Here is a 16,648-nt window from a genome sequence, read left to right as displayed (position 1 = left end):
TATTGGGGGGGGGGGACCACAGTGAGTACAGTAAGAGGAGAATAAAGGGAGTCTGAGTTTTGTCATTTCCTGTGTCCTGGGGGCATGGTCTGAAAGGGAAAGTCCAGGTTCTGCTTCCTACTTTCATCAGAAGTGTTGGGATAGAGAGGAGGAGGCACGAAAACACCCCCAGGCCCTGGAGACTCAAGATAGCAGCTTACCAGTCCAGCACATAGGAAAGGCTGGTTCTTCCATTTTTCCTCCTCACTACAAAGAGGTGGGGGGGGTCTCGACTTTCTTGGTGATGCACCCCATCTGAGTTGGAGGGCATCGTGCTGACAGGTGTGTTTGCGAGCTCTACCTACTCACAAGCATCTCCTTCATTGGCCTCTTCAATATTCCATAGTAGGAATGGAGTGTCATACCAACGCCTCTCCCCATGGGTCACTTACCTTCAAAGTGGGCCCTGAATCCAGATCCAGACCACTGAGGATCTGCCTGCTGGGCCCTGGGTTTGCAATTCCCTGCCCAGCCCTGGGTTTGAGAAATGTTTCCTCTGACCCACAAGCCTGGTCAGTGGTCTCTTCAAAACATTGTCGCCTGCAGAGTGTGTTGTGCCAACAGCGAGCCCTTGTGCACCTGCGAACCTCTGGGTCAAGGCTGCACCTTTGTCACTCACAGTGATGTGGCATGTGGCCAGCTGTGAGACAGCCCATGCTCAGGGCAACATGGTGGTGGGGACTCTGACTCTGACCTTCCATGAAGTTTCTCTGTGAACCCACGTCTGTCCTAAGCTGGGCTTGTGGACCATTTTGGATGGTGGCTTGATGTTAAGAGTAGGAAGGATACAATGCCACTCGGAAGTAACTCTGTCTTGTGTCTCGTTTCTACAGGGGGTGAAGAAGTTGGACGTGCCCTGCGGAGGGAGAGACTGCAGTGGCGGCTGCCAGTGCTTCCCGGAGAAAGGAGCACGGGTAAGTCATGGCAGAGTAAAATAACATTTCTTGATGCTGTTTGAAAGCGCCTTCAACTGCCCGGTTTGATCACACTTTGCTATGCCACGTTACAACTGATTCCCTTTCATCATGCAGTAAGTCACAAAATGGGCTCCATTTGAACCACTCTCCTTTCCGATTTATCACGGTGATAAATGCACACAAACACGATGTCCCCAGGTAGCCATGGGGGCTTGGCTCCTGAGACCCCTAAGGACTAAAACCACTGCTCAAAGTCCTCACATAACACAGCGGGTTGCCTGGGCTTGCCCTCCGGTGTACTGAAGTCTCCAGATTATTTGCAACAATGTACTGAAGTCTCCAGATTATTTGCAACAATGTATGTAAATGTGAGGCAATCAAATGGCTTATCTAAAGCTTAGGAAAGAATGATAGAGAACTCTGTACTTGTTCAGTACAGACACAAGGTTGTGTTTTTTAAGATTAATGTGTGTGTGTGATGAATTAGCGATATTCTAGACTCATGTTTTACATGTGTAAATATTTTATGAACACGCTATGTTATATAAAGAGAAGCATGATTACCCCAGTGATTCAGTGTGGGTGTGTGCAAACTTGAGAGCTCTGGGAATTGCACCATGGACAGGAATCCTATGAAAGCACTCATGTCCCGAGTGTGCTTAATGAGGGCTACTTCCTAGACAAGTGAGGAGGTCACCGCGATCGCCATGGTGCCCAGTAGGCAGAGGGCTTAACGTCTTCCTTCATTCTGTCTTCGGGTGATTTTTTTGCTCTGTTGCCTTTACAACTGGGGTTTCGTTTTTAGGCTTACTTTTTAAATTTTCACCCAGACGCATCCCTGAGTCAGCATTTAGGTCAGCTGTTGCTGTTCCTCTTCTACGGCATGGCCCTTGTGGTTAGGACACACCCCAATCCTGTATCGCATCTCCACTCCTGTACCCCTTCAAAAAGGTGCAGTAGAAGGTCTTGATGGCAAGGACTCTTTTCAGACGTGATGGTCTTTGCTGACTTGACTGACTGATCATCCGTGTTGGTTGCAAACACAGATAAAGGCCGCACGTCCTACTGTGTGCACGAGGAGCCCCAATGCTAAAGGCAGTGATGCTTAGATAGTGTTTTATCTACTTGGAGGCAGAGTGCATCTTTTAGGGACTGTGAGCTGAAGATCATTTGTCATCGTTTCAAAAGGACAGACACATATAGTAGATATATGTCCTTTTTGTTTAGTTTGTCTCACTGTGTATTCTTGGTTGGCCAGGGACTCTCTTTGTAGACCAGGCTGGCCTTGAACTCATAGAGATCCCCCTGCCTCTGCCTCCCGAGTGCTGGGATTAAAGGTGTGTGCTACCATGCCCAGGCTCATTTATTGATATTTAAAATCCTCCTGGATCCCTTGCTATAGATTTTGCCAAAGATGAGGTGATCTATGAGTGATGAGGGTACCTGAACAGAGTCACAGGCTCCCCAGGCCAGACCCAGGCTCCCTGAGCTCAAACCGACTCAGCTGTATGTGGACACGAAGCTGATAAGTTGGTGCTGTGCCGAAATCCAGATATCTCCTGAACCAACAATGGGAGATGGAGTAGACCCCAGAGGACACTGCCTCCTGGGATAAGCCAGCCAGAGCCTGAGACCAAGGAGCAGCCCCTGCTCGGCATTCCTCATGTGTTGTGGAGCCCAGAGCAGAGCCCATAGACGAGAGGTTTGCACGGTGCCGCTGTGAGGACTTTGTTCTCCCTACAGACCGCTAGCCCTATGTGAGCAGAGACTGCGTGCCAGGGTGCTCTCGTGTTCCACACAAGCTCCTCTGGGCGGTTCCAGGAAGGAATCACCAAGGGTTCCTGAGGGCTTGTCATTTCCCAGTGTCCCTCACTAAGTAAACACCTGGGTCTGGTTTAATCGTGACCACTTTACGACCTGACAAGCTGACTCTGTCCCCCCACCCCTACCCCGACTTGGCCAGTGTGGCCGTGAGAACCTAGCCCGGGATGGCTTGCTTCCCATCATTGGGCAGGTTGTCAAGACAGGAAATGATCTCACGGGGCCTCAGCTCGGTGTCACCTTCTCAGTGATCCCCTGCTCAGGTGGTCGGTCACTTGGCAGGGTTCACTCCCATGCTTGGTTGTAGCTTGATTCTATCTCATCCTTGCGCCTGTGAAGGGACAGAAAGCTACCATAAGGCTGTAGGATCAGCCAGCCCACACGACGACGTTAATCCAAGTGTATTGTTGTGGGTCGTCGCAGGGTAAAACAGAGTGACATGGAAAGTGCTAATGATACCATAGGAATGGACACTTCACCAAAGGTATTTTCTTCCCGGGGCCAACTGAGTGCGTTCACCTCAAATACCGCTGAAGAGTTAGAATGTTTCCATGTTATAAACCAGGTGTGTGCACACAGACAGGACATCCATAACATAGTCACCCGTACATATTTCTGCAGAAAGCAGGGCTCCTTCTGCACTGCTGTTGGCTCAATAATACTTTTCTCAAATAATGTGATTGTAAAAATAGCACCAGGGCGGGCCTGCTGTCCAGAGAGCCTGCGCGTGGGGTGTTCTTTCCCTCAGCTTCCCCTGGGGTCACTCACCATGTATTTTCCCCACGGTGCTACTGTGGCCGCCACACAGCCTCCCTGCAGACCGTGCTCCACTAACTCAACCTTATATGGACATGGTACCCTCGTTACTGTGTTCTCACCATGGTGACAGCCAACAGCAGAAACTCTGTCACTGGATAACTTTTGGACTCCAAGGAGAAATCACAGATGTGCTGTGTCCGGTTCCAGGAGAACACTCAAGTTACAACGTGAATGGGTTTGTGTAAGATTCAAAGAGCACAATTCATCACCCTAGGTGCTGAGCTGCAGGGAGGGGGGTGGTCATTGCTCTCCACAAGCAGAACCTCTAGAAAATTCTGGTGAGCCACAGGACTGGGACAGGAAGAGGCAGGAACTGTGGTGGAGTCCTCTGCCGCCCCCCTCACTCCCTGGCCAGAGCGGGGAGCAGCAAAGCGGGTTCTAACCTTCCTCCTCCCGAAAATACGACACATACAACTCTAACAGATGGTTCAGGGCCTCCTAACCTGTCCTTTCTCCTTACAAGCTATGAAGCCAGATGTAGCTCAGTAGAAAACTGGAGTGAATTCCATCATGAAATGTTGTCCAAAGTCACAGTGTCACCACCGTCTAACCAGTGAAGACCTTCGGAGATCCCTTAAATCTAACAATGTAAATCAAAGTGAAAGAACTCGGTAAAAAAAAAAGAAGGGAATGGCGACTGACTTGTTAGTGCAGGCCTTTAATCCCAGCAGAGGCAAGTGAATCTTCCTGAGTCAGAAGCCAGCCTGGTCTACGTAGTGAGTTCCAGACCAACCAGGGCTTCGCAGTGAGACTTGGTCTTAATAAATAAATAAATAAATAAATAAATAAATAAATAAATAAATAAATAAATGAAGAAGCATGATGGGGAGGAATGCCTCATTATCATCAGGGCTCTGCTGTTGTTTGTCAAGGAACAGAGGCCATGGCGGCTGGGAACAGCCAGCCACTGGTGAGTTCTTCTAAGTGGGCGGTACTGTAGCCAATGCCACCCTCACTGACAGGCCGACATGGCACACTTGGCACACCCAGCAGAAGTCACCTGCAGTGCTTCAGATGGTCGCCACAGGAAAGGGAAAAAATGGTCCTTATGGCTAGTGTCTACATGTGGCTCTCAGTCACCTCAGGAACCACGGGGTTGATATTCCTGGGACTAGGGTGACGTGCAACCTCTAAGTACAGGTTTCCGTGGAGACCACATATGCATCAGGGTCTTGTTCCCTTGAAGTATGTATGGCACTGGGCATTGAAATCACACTCTGTTGCTATCTGTTGCATTAGGAAGAGCCCGGCTTCCTCTGCCTAGGGGATTCTATACTTCAGCACTCACAGGCTCCCACCCCAGCAGCCGTAAGCAAGGCCTTTGACTAAGAGCAAGGGCTTCCTCAGTGGGCAGCAGATGGTGTTCCCCATGTCAAAGTGTTGGGTGTGTCTCAAGGATAAAGTCAGGGTGTCCACAGAGGGCCTGAGAGCAAGACATTTGGGGAAATGAAGTTGGAAGAGGAAAGACCACCTAAGCCTTAGGACTCTCTGCAGGGGATGTGACAAGCTCTAGGACACACGCAGCCTTGAGGAAGTTGCTTAGCTGAATCAGGGTCACAGCCTTTGAAGGTAAGTGGCTGAGCCCAGTATTTTAAGTTCTATTCAAATCTGGACCCAGTTTGAGTCTAAGACGATGCTGTGAAAGACCTGAACCCTGGCTCCAACACGGGGTATGGGTTACACGGAGCAGTCATTGGCCAGCAGTGTGCAAGATATCTTGTCCACTCAATGGAATGCAAACGTGCTATTGAGCAGACGAGACGAACGTGAGATTTTACTGTAATTGATAAATTCAAGTGAAAGAGGAGATACGCAGACCCAGGGGGTCTGAAGGCCACCTGTGTCCTTAATGTCAGTTCTGGTGAGGAGGATGGAGGGGGGGTCAAGGGGAGTGAGAGAGTTAATGAACGTAGTCAGCGTGTATGAATGTCCCAGATAGTAAGTCCTAGGTAAGAATGGAACAATGGGAAGCCAGAGTTTCCTGGGCCTTAGACAAGGATTTGTGATCTATTGAGCTCACATCTGTACCAACCTGTGTAGAATGCTAACCCATGGACTATCTGTCAGTCAGCCCATAAGGAAGTTCCTGGGGGTGGCTTAGCTCTCTGCCTTTCTCCAAAACCTCTTTTTTTTCAAACATGCATTGGTGTTTTGCCAGCGTGTATGTCTGTGTGAGGGTGTAGGGTCCCCTAGAACTGGAGTTACAGACAGCTGTGAGCTGCCATGTGGGTGCTGGGAATTGAACCCAGGTCCTCTGGAAGAGCAGCTGGTGCTCGTAACCACTGACATCTCTCCAGCCCCTCTCCAAGGCCTCTTAGGAATGTCTGTCTTCTAGCTTTTCCAACATGAGGCTGCACATATCTCTCTGATGAGAACCGTGCCTGTCAAGTGGCCGCCACACAGTTAACCCTGGTGATCCAACTGCCTCCGGCACACGGGGACTCTTCTTCTTTTGAACAACAGGGATTGTGAACAGCTGCTGAGATGACTTATTCTTGCTATGAGGGGTGGTCACTGTTTCAATTAATCCCCTCTACTTCATCCTAATATGACAATATGTAATGTCATAAGATGATGGAAACACTATTCAGGATTTGACAGCCCAAAAAAAGGCTACTATAGAGATCCATCCAAAGGGGTAAAATACAGCCAGGCATGGTGACCCATGCCTTATAATCTTGGCATCAGGAGATAGTAGCAGGAGGAGCAGGAGTTCAAGGGCAGCCTGGGTTACAAGAAGAAAAGATACATTGCTAGAAGACAAAATTTTGACACAGCGTCACTGAACAGAGTCACAGAGCACCACTGGCAAGAACGCAGTGGTCAAAAGATAGTGTGCTTGGAACCAGGGTGTGGCTGAGTAACAACACATGCCTAGCACACACAAGCCCATGGTTCCATTATGCTCATGCGTGCACACACACACACACACACACACACACACACACACACATAAAAAAAAACCGTGTATTACCGTTATCCTTGAAACCATCATTCTCTTTACCTGGACTGTGATAAACCCTACTCTAGATTTTGCTCTTACCAGCAACATGCTTTAATAATGGGAAATGGGGAAATCTTTGGTGCAAGTTCATTGGCCTTAGCAGAAGTCAGTCACATCATGGCTGTTTGCTGTAGCAGCTGAGCCAGTGCCTGATAAACAACCGACTAATGGCAACATGGGACCAAGACGAGGCCATGTGCAGTGACAGACAGATACTCTGATTTGGTGGGGGTCATCCCCGAGAATCGCCGTGTTTCTGTATGCTGCTGTTCACCCTCATTCTCTTTCTGGTGAGCCCTGTGCTGCACTCCTATGCCCTGAAAATACGTTAGCAGCACATTCTCTCATGATGAAACATTAAACTTCTCGACTCCCGACACGGCCAAGGAAAGGCAACTGATTCAGAGCCACACCCACTCAGCATCCTTCCTGAGTCCCTCTGCCCTGCAGATCCAGAGACAGCCACTGTCTCTCTTCAGAGCCACTGGTGCCCTCTGGACCATTGGATTGACGGCAGATTAAGCCAACCCTAGAGAAGGAGTTTTCTAGCTCAAAGGAGGCAACAAAATGAAGAGAAAATTAACCCCTTTGTTGCTGGTGGCAGGTGTTTTCTGGAAAAACGGGATAGAAAATAGACATGGATTTGGACATAGAAATGCCCCTGCGTCTGAGAGTCCAGAGCGTTCTTCCTCAGACAGCCACATCTGTATGGTCCATGACACAGTCAGCTGCTCCCCACTGGTTCCCACAGGCTGCTGATAACTGAAGTAAAAGGAAGCTTCTTGTGAGCCAGACAAGAACTCTGGCCTCAGACGGCTTCCCTTTCCCGCCTCTTGATGGAATGTTTTGACAAGTTGGGCATTAAGGAAGGCATTTTCCCAAGGGCATTCAAGCATTTTTTTTCACTCGCTGTGAGACAAGGCATGATGCTGTCAAGGTCGTTTGTTTCTTTTCTACACTTCTAGTTCATGCTGAACAATCACAGGACTTTTAAGAGGACCAAAGTTGTGGGAAAACGTTGTGAGGTGTGGCGAGGGCCTTCCGTGGCTTTGTGTCCCTCAGGCAGCAGCTGAGGTGGTTGGGTCTTCATATAGAAGGGGTGACACGGAGTGTCACAAGGGCCCTTCAGAGTTAGTCTATGCAAGGCTCCAAAAGAACATCCTTGTGGGCAGGCTTCTGTCCAGTGTCTGCAGTAATAACGAGAACACTAAAAAAGTGTGTGCAGTTACAGAGTCACTCTCCTCCTTTTCTATTAGATGTGTTAAAACAATGACCAGTGGAGTCGGCTGTTGGTGGCCCATGCCTTTAATCCCAGCACTAGAGAGGCAGAGGCAGAGGCAGATGGATCTCTGTGAGTTAGAGACCAGCCTGGTCCACAAGAGCTAGTTCCAGGACAGCCTCCAAAGCCACAGAGAAACCCTGTCTCAAAAAAAAAAAATGACCAGTGGAAACTATGGCAGGAATGACCCAACCACACAATTCTTTATGCTTTCCTCTCCCAGGGGAGGAGGGGGGAAGGCTGGCTCTTCCTCCATACGTGCACACAATGGGTACTGGGAAACAGGAAATAAGACCCTGTCCTAGCTTCTCCCTTTTACCACAGTGAGAATGACTCTGGTCAATATCCCAAGGGCAAAGAGGTCACGTCCATCTTGTGTCTCTGTCACTAGCATCAGGGCAGATGCTAAATTAATTCATTGTTGACAGCCTTGGGCATTTGGGAATTGTCCTAAAAAGCTGGCCAACCTGTGACCCTGAGTAGCCTTCCTCACGCTGGCATCCCCACCCAGGCTACTTCACCGTGGTGGAGACAAGCCGCCATTCAAGTGGCCAGATGTCTGACTCATATGGGAAGCACAAAGCAGCCTTCCAAAGGCCACATGTCCCCACTGATTAGAAAGATCAAAATATCCCTGTCCCTTGCCTCTGTGTGCAGCCTAGACACTGACGTTCTAGAAGCGATACAGAAATAGCCCCTCTGGAAAATGCGCACAAGGCCCACATTAATTGGCCGGTTTCCCCATAGCACAGTGAAGGCAGAAAAGACACACTCCCTGCATGACAAAAGTTTGCATCTCTAAAGTGCTGTGGGGAAGGCGAGTCCTGAAGGTTTGGGACCGCAATGGACAGGGAAAAATTAAAAAAGGAATGGAAGTCATTAGTCCAGAGTGGATGAGGTCCAGCACTCTTCGGGTCTCCGTAGTGTGAGCGCTGGGTTTCTGCACTGCTGTCCTTGCAAGGCACAGGACTGCTCTTCAAACCGAAGGCCTGTCCTAGGAGAGAAACAGATGGTGCTGAGGTTGGATTCTCCATCATAAAAAAGGAGAACACTGGGACAGGTCGGGGGTCTGCATGGGGATAATTGCGTATGTGGTGAGCATGGCATTCTTGAGGGTTCGTGATGACAGTTGTCAGAGATTAGATTTGTGACTGCATCCAGGCCAGCACCTGTCTCTCTTGGGTTTGGGGAAAGGGGCTGCATTTGCCTAAGCAGCAGTGGTGCACCTTGCTTGGGTTGCCACGAAACTCACCGAATCCTCTCGGAAAAAGCCGTTGTCTTTTGTATGTGTTGTTTTAGGCTTCTCTTTTCAACCCAGCCTGTGGAATCAGCAGATCTTATTTAGCAATGAGGATGCAGCAGTCCCAGAGGGCAAGCTGCATGAACCTCTGAGGGGCTACTGTGTGCCCCAAGCTGTATATACCCCTGCAACGTACAAGAACGGGGGGCTGGGCGTGGTGGAGCACATATGCTAATGATCCCAGCACTCAGGAGGCTTGCTCAAATGATGCACTTGGAAAACACTGGGTTTTGGAGCAAGGTCTCTTAGCCTCCTCCTGGACATTGTTCACAGGTGAGCAGACCACACTCCCGAGACCTCTCGTCTCTCTACAAAGAATAGAGAAGCTCAAGAGTGACAGTCGGAGGAGGAAGTGCCTAGAGAGACTGAAAACTGATGAGGGAACAGGGTGGAGTTGCTCACCTGCCGCAACTGAACTGTATTTAAATAGTAGTGTTGTAATTGTCCATGAATGGGCAGGGAAAAGTGAACCTAACTAAATGATAGTATTAGGATGTTTGCCTTGGAAGCCAGGACGATGGAAACAGAGTTCCACAGCTTTGTTAGCTGCTTCCTAGGCCTTCAGCCATCCTAGGTCTTCTCACAGCGCCTAGTGTTTAGCATAGCTGTTAGGCAGAGCCATCATCGGTAGCACACGAGTATCATCAGGGCATTGTAATGGTCACTAGCACCAAGGCTCTTTATTAAATTGCAAGGCAGGAGGTTGGCAGTGACACATGCTGCCTCCTCTTTGGGGTCTCCACCATCCCGGTTCCCACTCACAAAGGCTCTCAGACTAGATACCCCATGGTGATGAGTTCTAGCAGTGCTCAAACCCACCCTCCGTTCAGCATCTCTCCTCCCACCATCCTCCACCACCTCTGTGCCTTCAAAAATGTGCCTCAGCTAAGCTTAGGAAAAATGTGGTCTCAGCCTTTTCATATTAAAGATTGATACTGTGCCCTCAGAAGGCTGAGGCAGGAGGATCACTGCAGAGTCCTAGGCTAGCCTGGGCTACAGAGACCCTGTCTCAAAATATTTAATTTGAAAGTAAATATTTTTAGTTCTAAGTATACCCTGACTTCTTTGGTCTCACGACCACCTTCCCCTGAGTCTGTCATCTTCCGTCAGAGACACTGACCTATAGTCCTTTTTATCACCTGCTGTCCCAGCAGTGGGGAATGAAGTGGGGCAAACCTCCTCCCTGAAGACCAGAAACCATGTTTTGATTTCTCATCACCCTGACCAAATACACTCTTACATCTCTACCAAGTTAGCCAGATGTGGTGGCACACACCTTTAATCCCAGAACTCAGGATTAAAAGTGGATCTCTATGAATTCCCAGTCAGCCTAAATGGTGAATTCCAGGCCAGCTGAGGCTACATAGTGAGACCCAGTCTCATGGATGGATGGATGGATGGATGGATGGATGGATGGATGGATGGATGGATAGATGGATGGGTGGATGGATGCATAGATGGATGTGTGGATTAATAGATGTAGACAGATACACAGATTTTTAGTAAATTTTCTCTCTTCTTTTTGGTCTTCCACTTGGACAGTTGCCTTTGAACCTCGGTTCAGGATGATCTCTGAGTCCTGTTGAATTACTGAAAGGTGTATAACTAAAGTGTCTGGTATGGAAAAGAGAGTGGGGGGTTCTCCCCTTAATGTGTCTCTCTGTCTCTATTTGCCTATCTCTCTCATCTAAATCTAACCCAATTCAAACACAGGCATCCCATGAAAGTGGCCATGGACCAAGAAGGATGTTTCTAAATGTGAATTGCCATTGGTATTCTGGGGGCTTTATTTTGAGGCTAGCATTGATAGACGGGGTATGTGGCCGTCTACATTTCCTCAAGGAGAACAAGCCAACAAAGAAATAAACAGAAAGGACTTTGTGGGTGAAGAAAAAAAATGCCCTTCCAAGTCCAGAAAATGAAAATGACCTCTTTAGTAGAGAGAAATAAAGTTTAATAAAAAGGGTGCCCTTCAAAAATGTCAGTTATCTTGGAAGGAAGGATGAGTCATGGGAAGCCAAAGCCAACAGCCGAGCTGAATTAAGTTGTCTTCTGAAATTGACATTTACAGGGACAAGAGCTATCCTCATGACAGGGCGTCCCCTCCCAGCAGGCACTGAAGTATGGAGAGACCCCTCTGCTTGTCATCAGGCTTCCTAGAATTAGGAAATGTACTGCAATCAGTGAGCTCAGAACTGCAGCGTCTGCATGCTATGCGTGCGTGCATGTAGATACACATACATTTGTGCCTTTAAAAGTTATGTACATTTGCGTGTTTAAGTTTCTATTCTCTGTCTTTCTAGATCAACAACTTGCAACTGTAGAAGACCTTTTTATTGGCTAGTAATGCACACCAAGGGATTTTTGTTATTTTTAGCATTTACTCTTGTCTGAACATTTAAAGAGAGGCCAGTGTGTACTTTGTAATGTCCTGGGATGTTATTTGAATACACTGTTGCCTTTTAAAGTTCATCCCATGTCTGTGTCAAACCCTGCGTGGCTTACTGGCTGCTGCTTCACCTCGAATCTGCCTTCTGCATGTGCATGTACTCTGTAGGCCACAGCCAGAGGCACTGAGATGGGACCCTCTAAGCCCACTCACGCGTGCTCATGCTCCTTCTATTGTCACCGTGTCCCCTACTGATCTTTGTTTGCTCTTGGCATTGAGCCACAAGGACGCCAGACATTGTCAGGGAGTTGGCTCGCAGATGGGAAAATAGACCAGCAAAGCCAAGATCAAATTCTACCCTAAGGAGCTGGGGAACCCCCACACGCTCCCTCTACATCTGTCCACTGCACCCAGTCCCTCTCTGGGGGGTTGCAACTCTTTTCACCTAGTTCACAATTGCTGACACTGTAAATAAAGCAGGAACGATCCAGTATTTTAATAAGGGATGGACAGTGGCCGTTGACCTCATGGAGTCCAACACCGTCAGGTTCAGGGTCTCCTCTCAGAGGTGGTTCCTTTCCAAGAGAACCTTAGGGCCTCACGTGGGGGTGGAACAGACACATCGGGCTAAGACTTGTCCAAAGTCCTTCAGCAGGCTTTTTTGTGTAGGAGTAAATTTCTATCTGTAAAGACCCAGGCAGACTGCCTGTCCTTCCTTCTCGTGACTTCTGGGCTGGGCAGGGTGGAGAGTGGAAGTCTGGTCCTACATGGCTTCCCTTCCTGGGTTTACTCAAACCCTATCCTTTCAACCGCAGCTAGCCATATTGTCCTGTTGTCTAAAATTTAAACCTTTTATTGTGTGTTTATCTCTGTGATTATTTTTAACACGCGTTATTTTAGAAGATAGCTTTTTTCTTGTCTATAAAAATCTTATCTCATTTTTCCAAGAAAGATAACCTATAAAGATAAATCTTTCTATTTAAACAGTAGATATAATTATACTGAGAGGTTTTTTTTAAAAAAAACAACGTTTTATTTAAATCTCGTTTTGTGTCCACTACAGTAAAGCGTGTATTATTTTTAACATTCATCTGAAATAATAATTAGTGTCTTGTTCCACTTTGGGGGGAAACATGAACAAGTGTTTCCTGTACCTTCTTGGCAAGTTTTGCTGTTTGTCTCCTGTTTGTGTCTGAATTTCCCGTCTTCCGAGTGCACAATGGGTGTTGTGGAAAGCCATTGTTCTGACTCACAGGATTTCATTTCCAAGATTCGGCATGAGTTCCGACATATGTGATCTACGGTGGAGTACTTAGCCATTTCTTACTAGCCATATGGTTTAGTCACTAAAGGTTTATTTGTGTCCACGGCATCTTGCTCAGGGGTGGGATGTCCGTTGCCTGTTTCTTTTCTGATTAGGAAAGAAGCATGATGAGTCAATTGGTTGTGAGTTTCCCCAACTTAGGATATTATGCATTTGGGGGTACCTGTTCCATGTTAGTAACGCAGCTGGGCTTCAGAATCCCCAGCTGACCTGGAACCTCAAAGTCAGGGCCCCTCCTTCCTGCCCCATGAACACCCGGAGAGAGAGCAGCATGTCTTCTTCGTGGGGAGATATCAGTATCCACTTTCTCTCCCTTCACGGAACCGGGTGTACACCTCCGAGAATGCATTTCACTGTCCCTGCATACACTGTCTCCTCTAGAGGTCTTTAGGGGGTGACACATTGGACTACTGTGCTTTGAAAAGGAAAAGCAAAGTGCTTCAGAGAACAGTGCTCCCTCTATGACCAACTGTCCATCAGTCTGTACTCAGTGGCCAACACAGGGACTGAAATATGAAATGAAGGCTGCATTCTCGCCATCCTGTCAGGCTCATGTATATAGGGCATCCCTGGCCTGCAGAGAGTCATACTCTCATAGACTGTAAATACCTGTGCCTCGGTGCTTAGGATTTCAGTAACTATGAGGATGCTCCATAGCCTCACCTCTGTGAAAGTCGACCTCATAGTCACACACAGCATCTGCAGGCTGCCATCTTCCCGCCTCTGTATTTCCCTTGTCCTCTTATGCACATATCTGGTGCAATGTACACCAGAGTGGAACCCTGCTTTTCCAGGACCCAGCCCAGCCATGGTCAGTGCATCATCTAAGACCCCCAGGGAACACGCTGAATCAAATGACGCCTTAGCACATCGATCTCTACTGCACTACGTTCGGTTTGAGCGCCTGGTGGGAATTATAGGGAGGAGAAAGTGGTGTGCCACACCTTGTGTTCACGTGATCCCCGTTAGATCTGTGAAGTGCTCCCGGTTTCCTTGTGAGGAGATTAAATCAAGAACAATAAAGTAAGCTGCCCCAAATCACATAATTGGAGAGTCCGGGACCAAAACTTTGAACTGAGATCCAGTGCTGGCCCTGACGGGCATCCTTGGATATCCGAGCACTGTGTTACATATTTGAAACATAGTTTTCCCAAGTTGTTCCTGCTGCCTCAACCTCGTCTCTGCTTGGGTGGCTTCTCTTCCCAAACAGAGAAGCCGCACCAGGGAGGAGGCAGCTCTGTAAACTGCTTCTCCAGCTTCCCCATCTGTGTTCACTCTTGTCTCTTCTGGAAGCAGTTTTGTGACAGGAACTGCAATCATCTAGATCCCTGTTCCCTCTTCCTCGTTGGTACTCAGGGAGTCCCCCGATTGTGCACTAGGAGGCTCCTACAGATATGGCCAGTGCTCCCTCCATGGCCCTAGACACCACATGTCTCCCTAACTCCAGCTCGCCCTGCTTGCCTCAGTCCAGCCCTGCGCTGCACCCAGCCCCCGCTCCCAACTTTAGCCTGATTAGGCCACCACAAGTCTCCTGAAACTTCCCTGTTCAGAGCATCCCTGACTGCCCTGGAAGGCCCTCAAGCCTCCCCCTCTGAGCCAAGGGTGGTACCCTGCAGCCCTGCCAGTAGCTCTCCTGCGGGGGCTGGAGTCTGGGAAGTCATTCTTGCAACCCCTGGTTTTTTTCAGGCCTCCCACTCCTGCCCAGGGTGGAGGGAGATGTCCACAGCAGGGAATGTGCACACACATGCTGCAGAGTTCGCCCTGCAGTTGGACACCGGCCTGCCATCCAGGGCTGAAAATGACATTCCACAGGAGGAGCTTCATCTTGGAGTCCAGTCCCAGATCCAACATATAGATGCCCAGACATTCAGTGCACTAGACACCTCCCCCCTTCAGTTTCTCCCTCTGTAAAATGGGACAGAGGGCCCACAGTAGCTACAATGAGGCAAGCATCTACTTTTCCCTGTCTCTCTCCCACCCCCCAAACTTTGTAGTAGATCCTGGGTTACAGCTAAGCGTAGGATGACCTCCACAGCCAAGGCTGGTCTAACCTAACGGTCTGTCTGCTCTGGGGGCCATCTCCCACAAAATTCCTTTCCTTCCGTTTTACTAATTCCTTTCATTCATCAATTTCTGCTGTCCTCTTGCCTCAGATGCAGAAGCCAGGGCAGAGTGGAGCTCCAAGCTTTCCCACTCCATACCTCCAAAATGGGCTCAGGAGGGACCATGACAGTGCACTCAAACTCTGCCCAACAGCACTTGGGATCAAGGACGGCCCCCTCTGGTCTCTGGGGTCATTTGACACAGGCTACGTGGTCTCTCTTTCACCCCTGAAATGGTGGTGCTGTGAGAACACTGTGGGCAGAGTTAGCAGTGTGGAGGTGTGTATCCCCTCCTCACCATCCCAGAGGGTGGGAGAGCCAGAGCTGACTCCACCTGCCTTCCTGCTCCAGGATGGACCCTTCTTAGCTTTCTCCAGCCACCAGGCAGCTTCCTAAAGCCCCCATCGGTGTGGCAGAGAGCCCCTCATATCTTCTGCACATACCAGCCCAACTCCCCACAATCTACCCAAGACCGTAGCCCAGCTGGACCAGACCTGTGTCTGATAAGAGCTGATCAGTCCCCAGGGAGTCTCTTACCGGGCAGCTTTCAGAGAAATCCATCGGAATGCTTTTGTCTCGGAGGAAAAGTTGGGAGGGGCCACAGGTCTTTTTCATTCCGCACACGCCCACGGACAACAGTTACCAGGCTCGTTTCACATTTAATAGGGAGAATTCTTTTTTAAAGAAACTTCCCCTGTGCCTTTGCCTAATCCACAGTAATGATGTGTGTGCATGATTCTAGTTCTTAGATTAAAGATTAACATTTTAAATATGCTTCTATCAGTACCTGCATGAGCTAACTCTCTGGAATCTCAGATTACCTCAGGGTTCATCCTAGTATGCAGCGTGCCACCATTGTAGTTGCAGGATGTCAGCTCCTTGCCTCCAGTATCAGACAATAGGAGGCGAGAAGACTCCCCAAAGACCTCATTGTCTCTTAAACCAAGAATGCCTGGATCCCACCCCTCTCCTCTACACCCCACCCCAAGCACAGCAAGTAAGACAAGTCCTACAGAGAAATAATCATTGAACAAACTGTGCTAGGGCCCATGTATGACCCTGTGCTTCCTGGCTCCTGCCACATGCAGTGATTGTCCCCACCAAGCACAGTGACCGCTTGATGGCCTTGTAGCCTCAGGCACCGAGAAATGAGTACCTTAGTAATGCTTTGGGGCTGCTGTGGTCATTCTGCTGGGCTTCCCCAGGGCTAGCCCATACCCACCAGCATCATTTATTCCCTGCTGTTGGGACTGATCCTCAGATCAGAAAACAGAAGCCGTGTGGTAGCCTGGAAGGGGTTTCTGCTCTTCAGCTCATACACAGAGCAGAGGCATTGCCTTCGCTATATTCCCAGTGTTTTCACACAAGGTGCTGTGGGACACTGGAGGACTTTTTTTTTCTCAGCACAGCTGTATCGAGGCCTTAGCATCTTGTTGGTGAGCCAAAATGATACATTCTTTCCATGGCACATATAAAGACTTAAGAAGAAGAAACAAGGCTTGATGGTTACATAGAACAATGTGCACTCGTGTTCCTCCTGCTTCCCCAGAGACAACTCTGAATCATAGCCCTGCAGATGAATAAGTACCAAAGCAGGTGCTGTAGACAACGGCGTGAGTCATCTTCTTCCTTAGATACTTGACAAATACAGCCG

At 48.8% G+C, this 16,648-nt stretch overlaps 1 protein-coding gene across 1 annotated transcript in view; it reads left to right on the top strand.

The window, feature by feature from the left end:
• Positions 1-16,648, top strand: part of Col4a2 (collagen type IV alpha 2 chain) — a 137,454-nt gene that overhangs the window by 40,633 nt on the left and 80,173 nt on the right. The window contains 1 exon segment of the mRNA XM_040733580.1: positions 873-953. Coding sequence (XP_040589514.1) covers positions 873-953 — 81 coding nt within the window.

The sequence above is a fragment of the Mesocricetus auratus genome, unplaced genomic scaffold (assembly GCF_017639785.1).
Source record: "Mesocricetus auratus isolate SY011 unplaced genomic scaffold, BCM_Maur_2.0 Super-Scaffold_100031, whole genome shotgun sequence".
Taxonomy (NCBI): domain Eukaryota; kingdom Metazoa; phylum Chordata; class Mammalia; order Rodentia; family Cricetidae; genus Mesocricetus; species Mesocricetus auratus.
The sequence above is the reverse complement of the archived record's forward strand: the minus strand, read 5'-3'. Positions and strand labels throughout refer to the sequence as shown.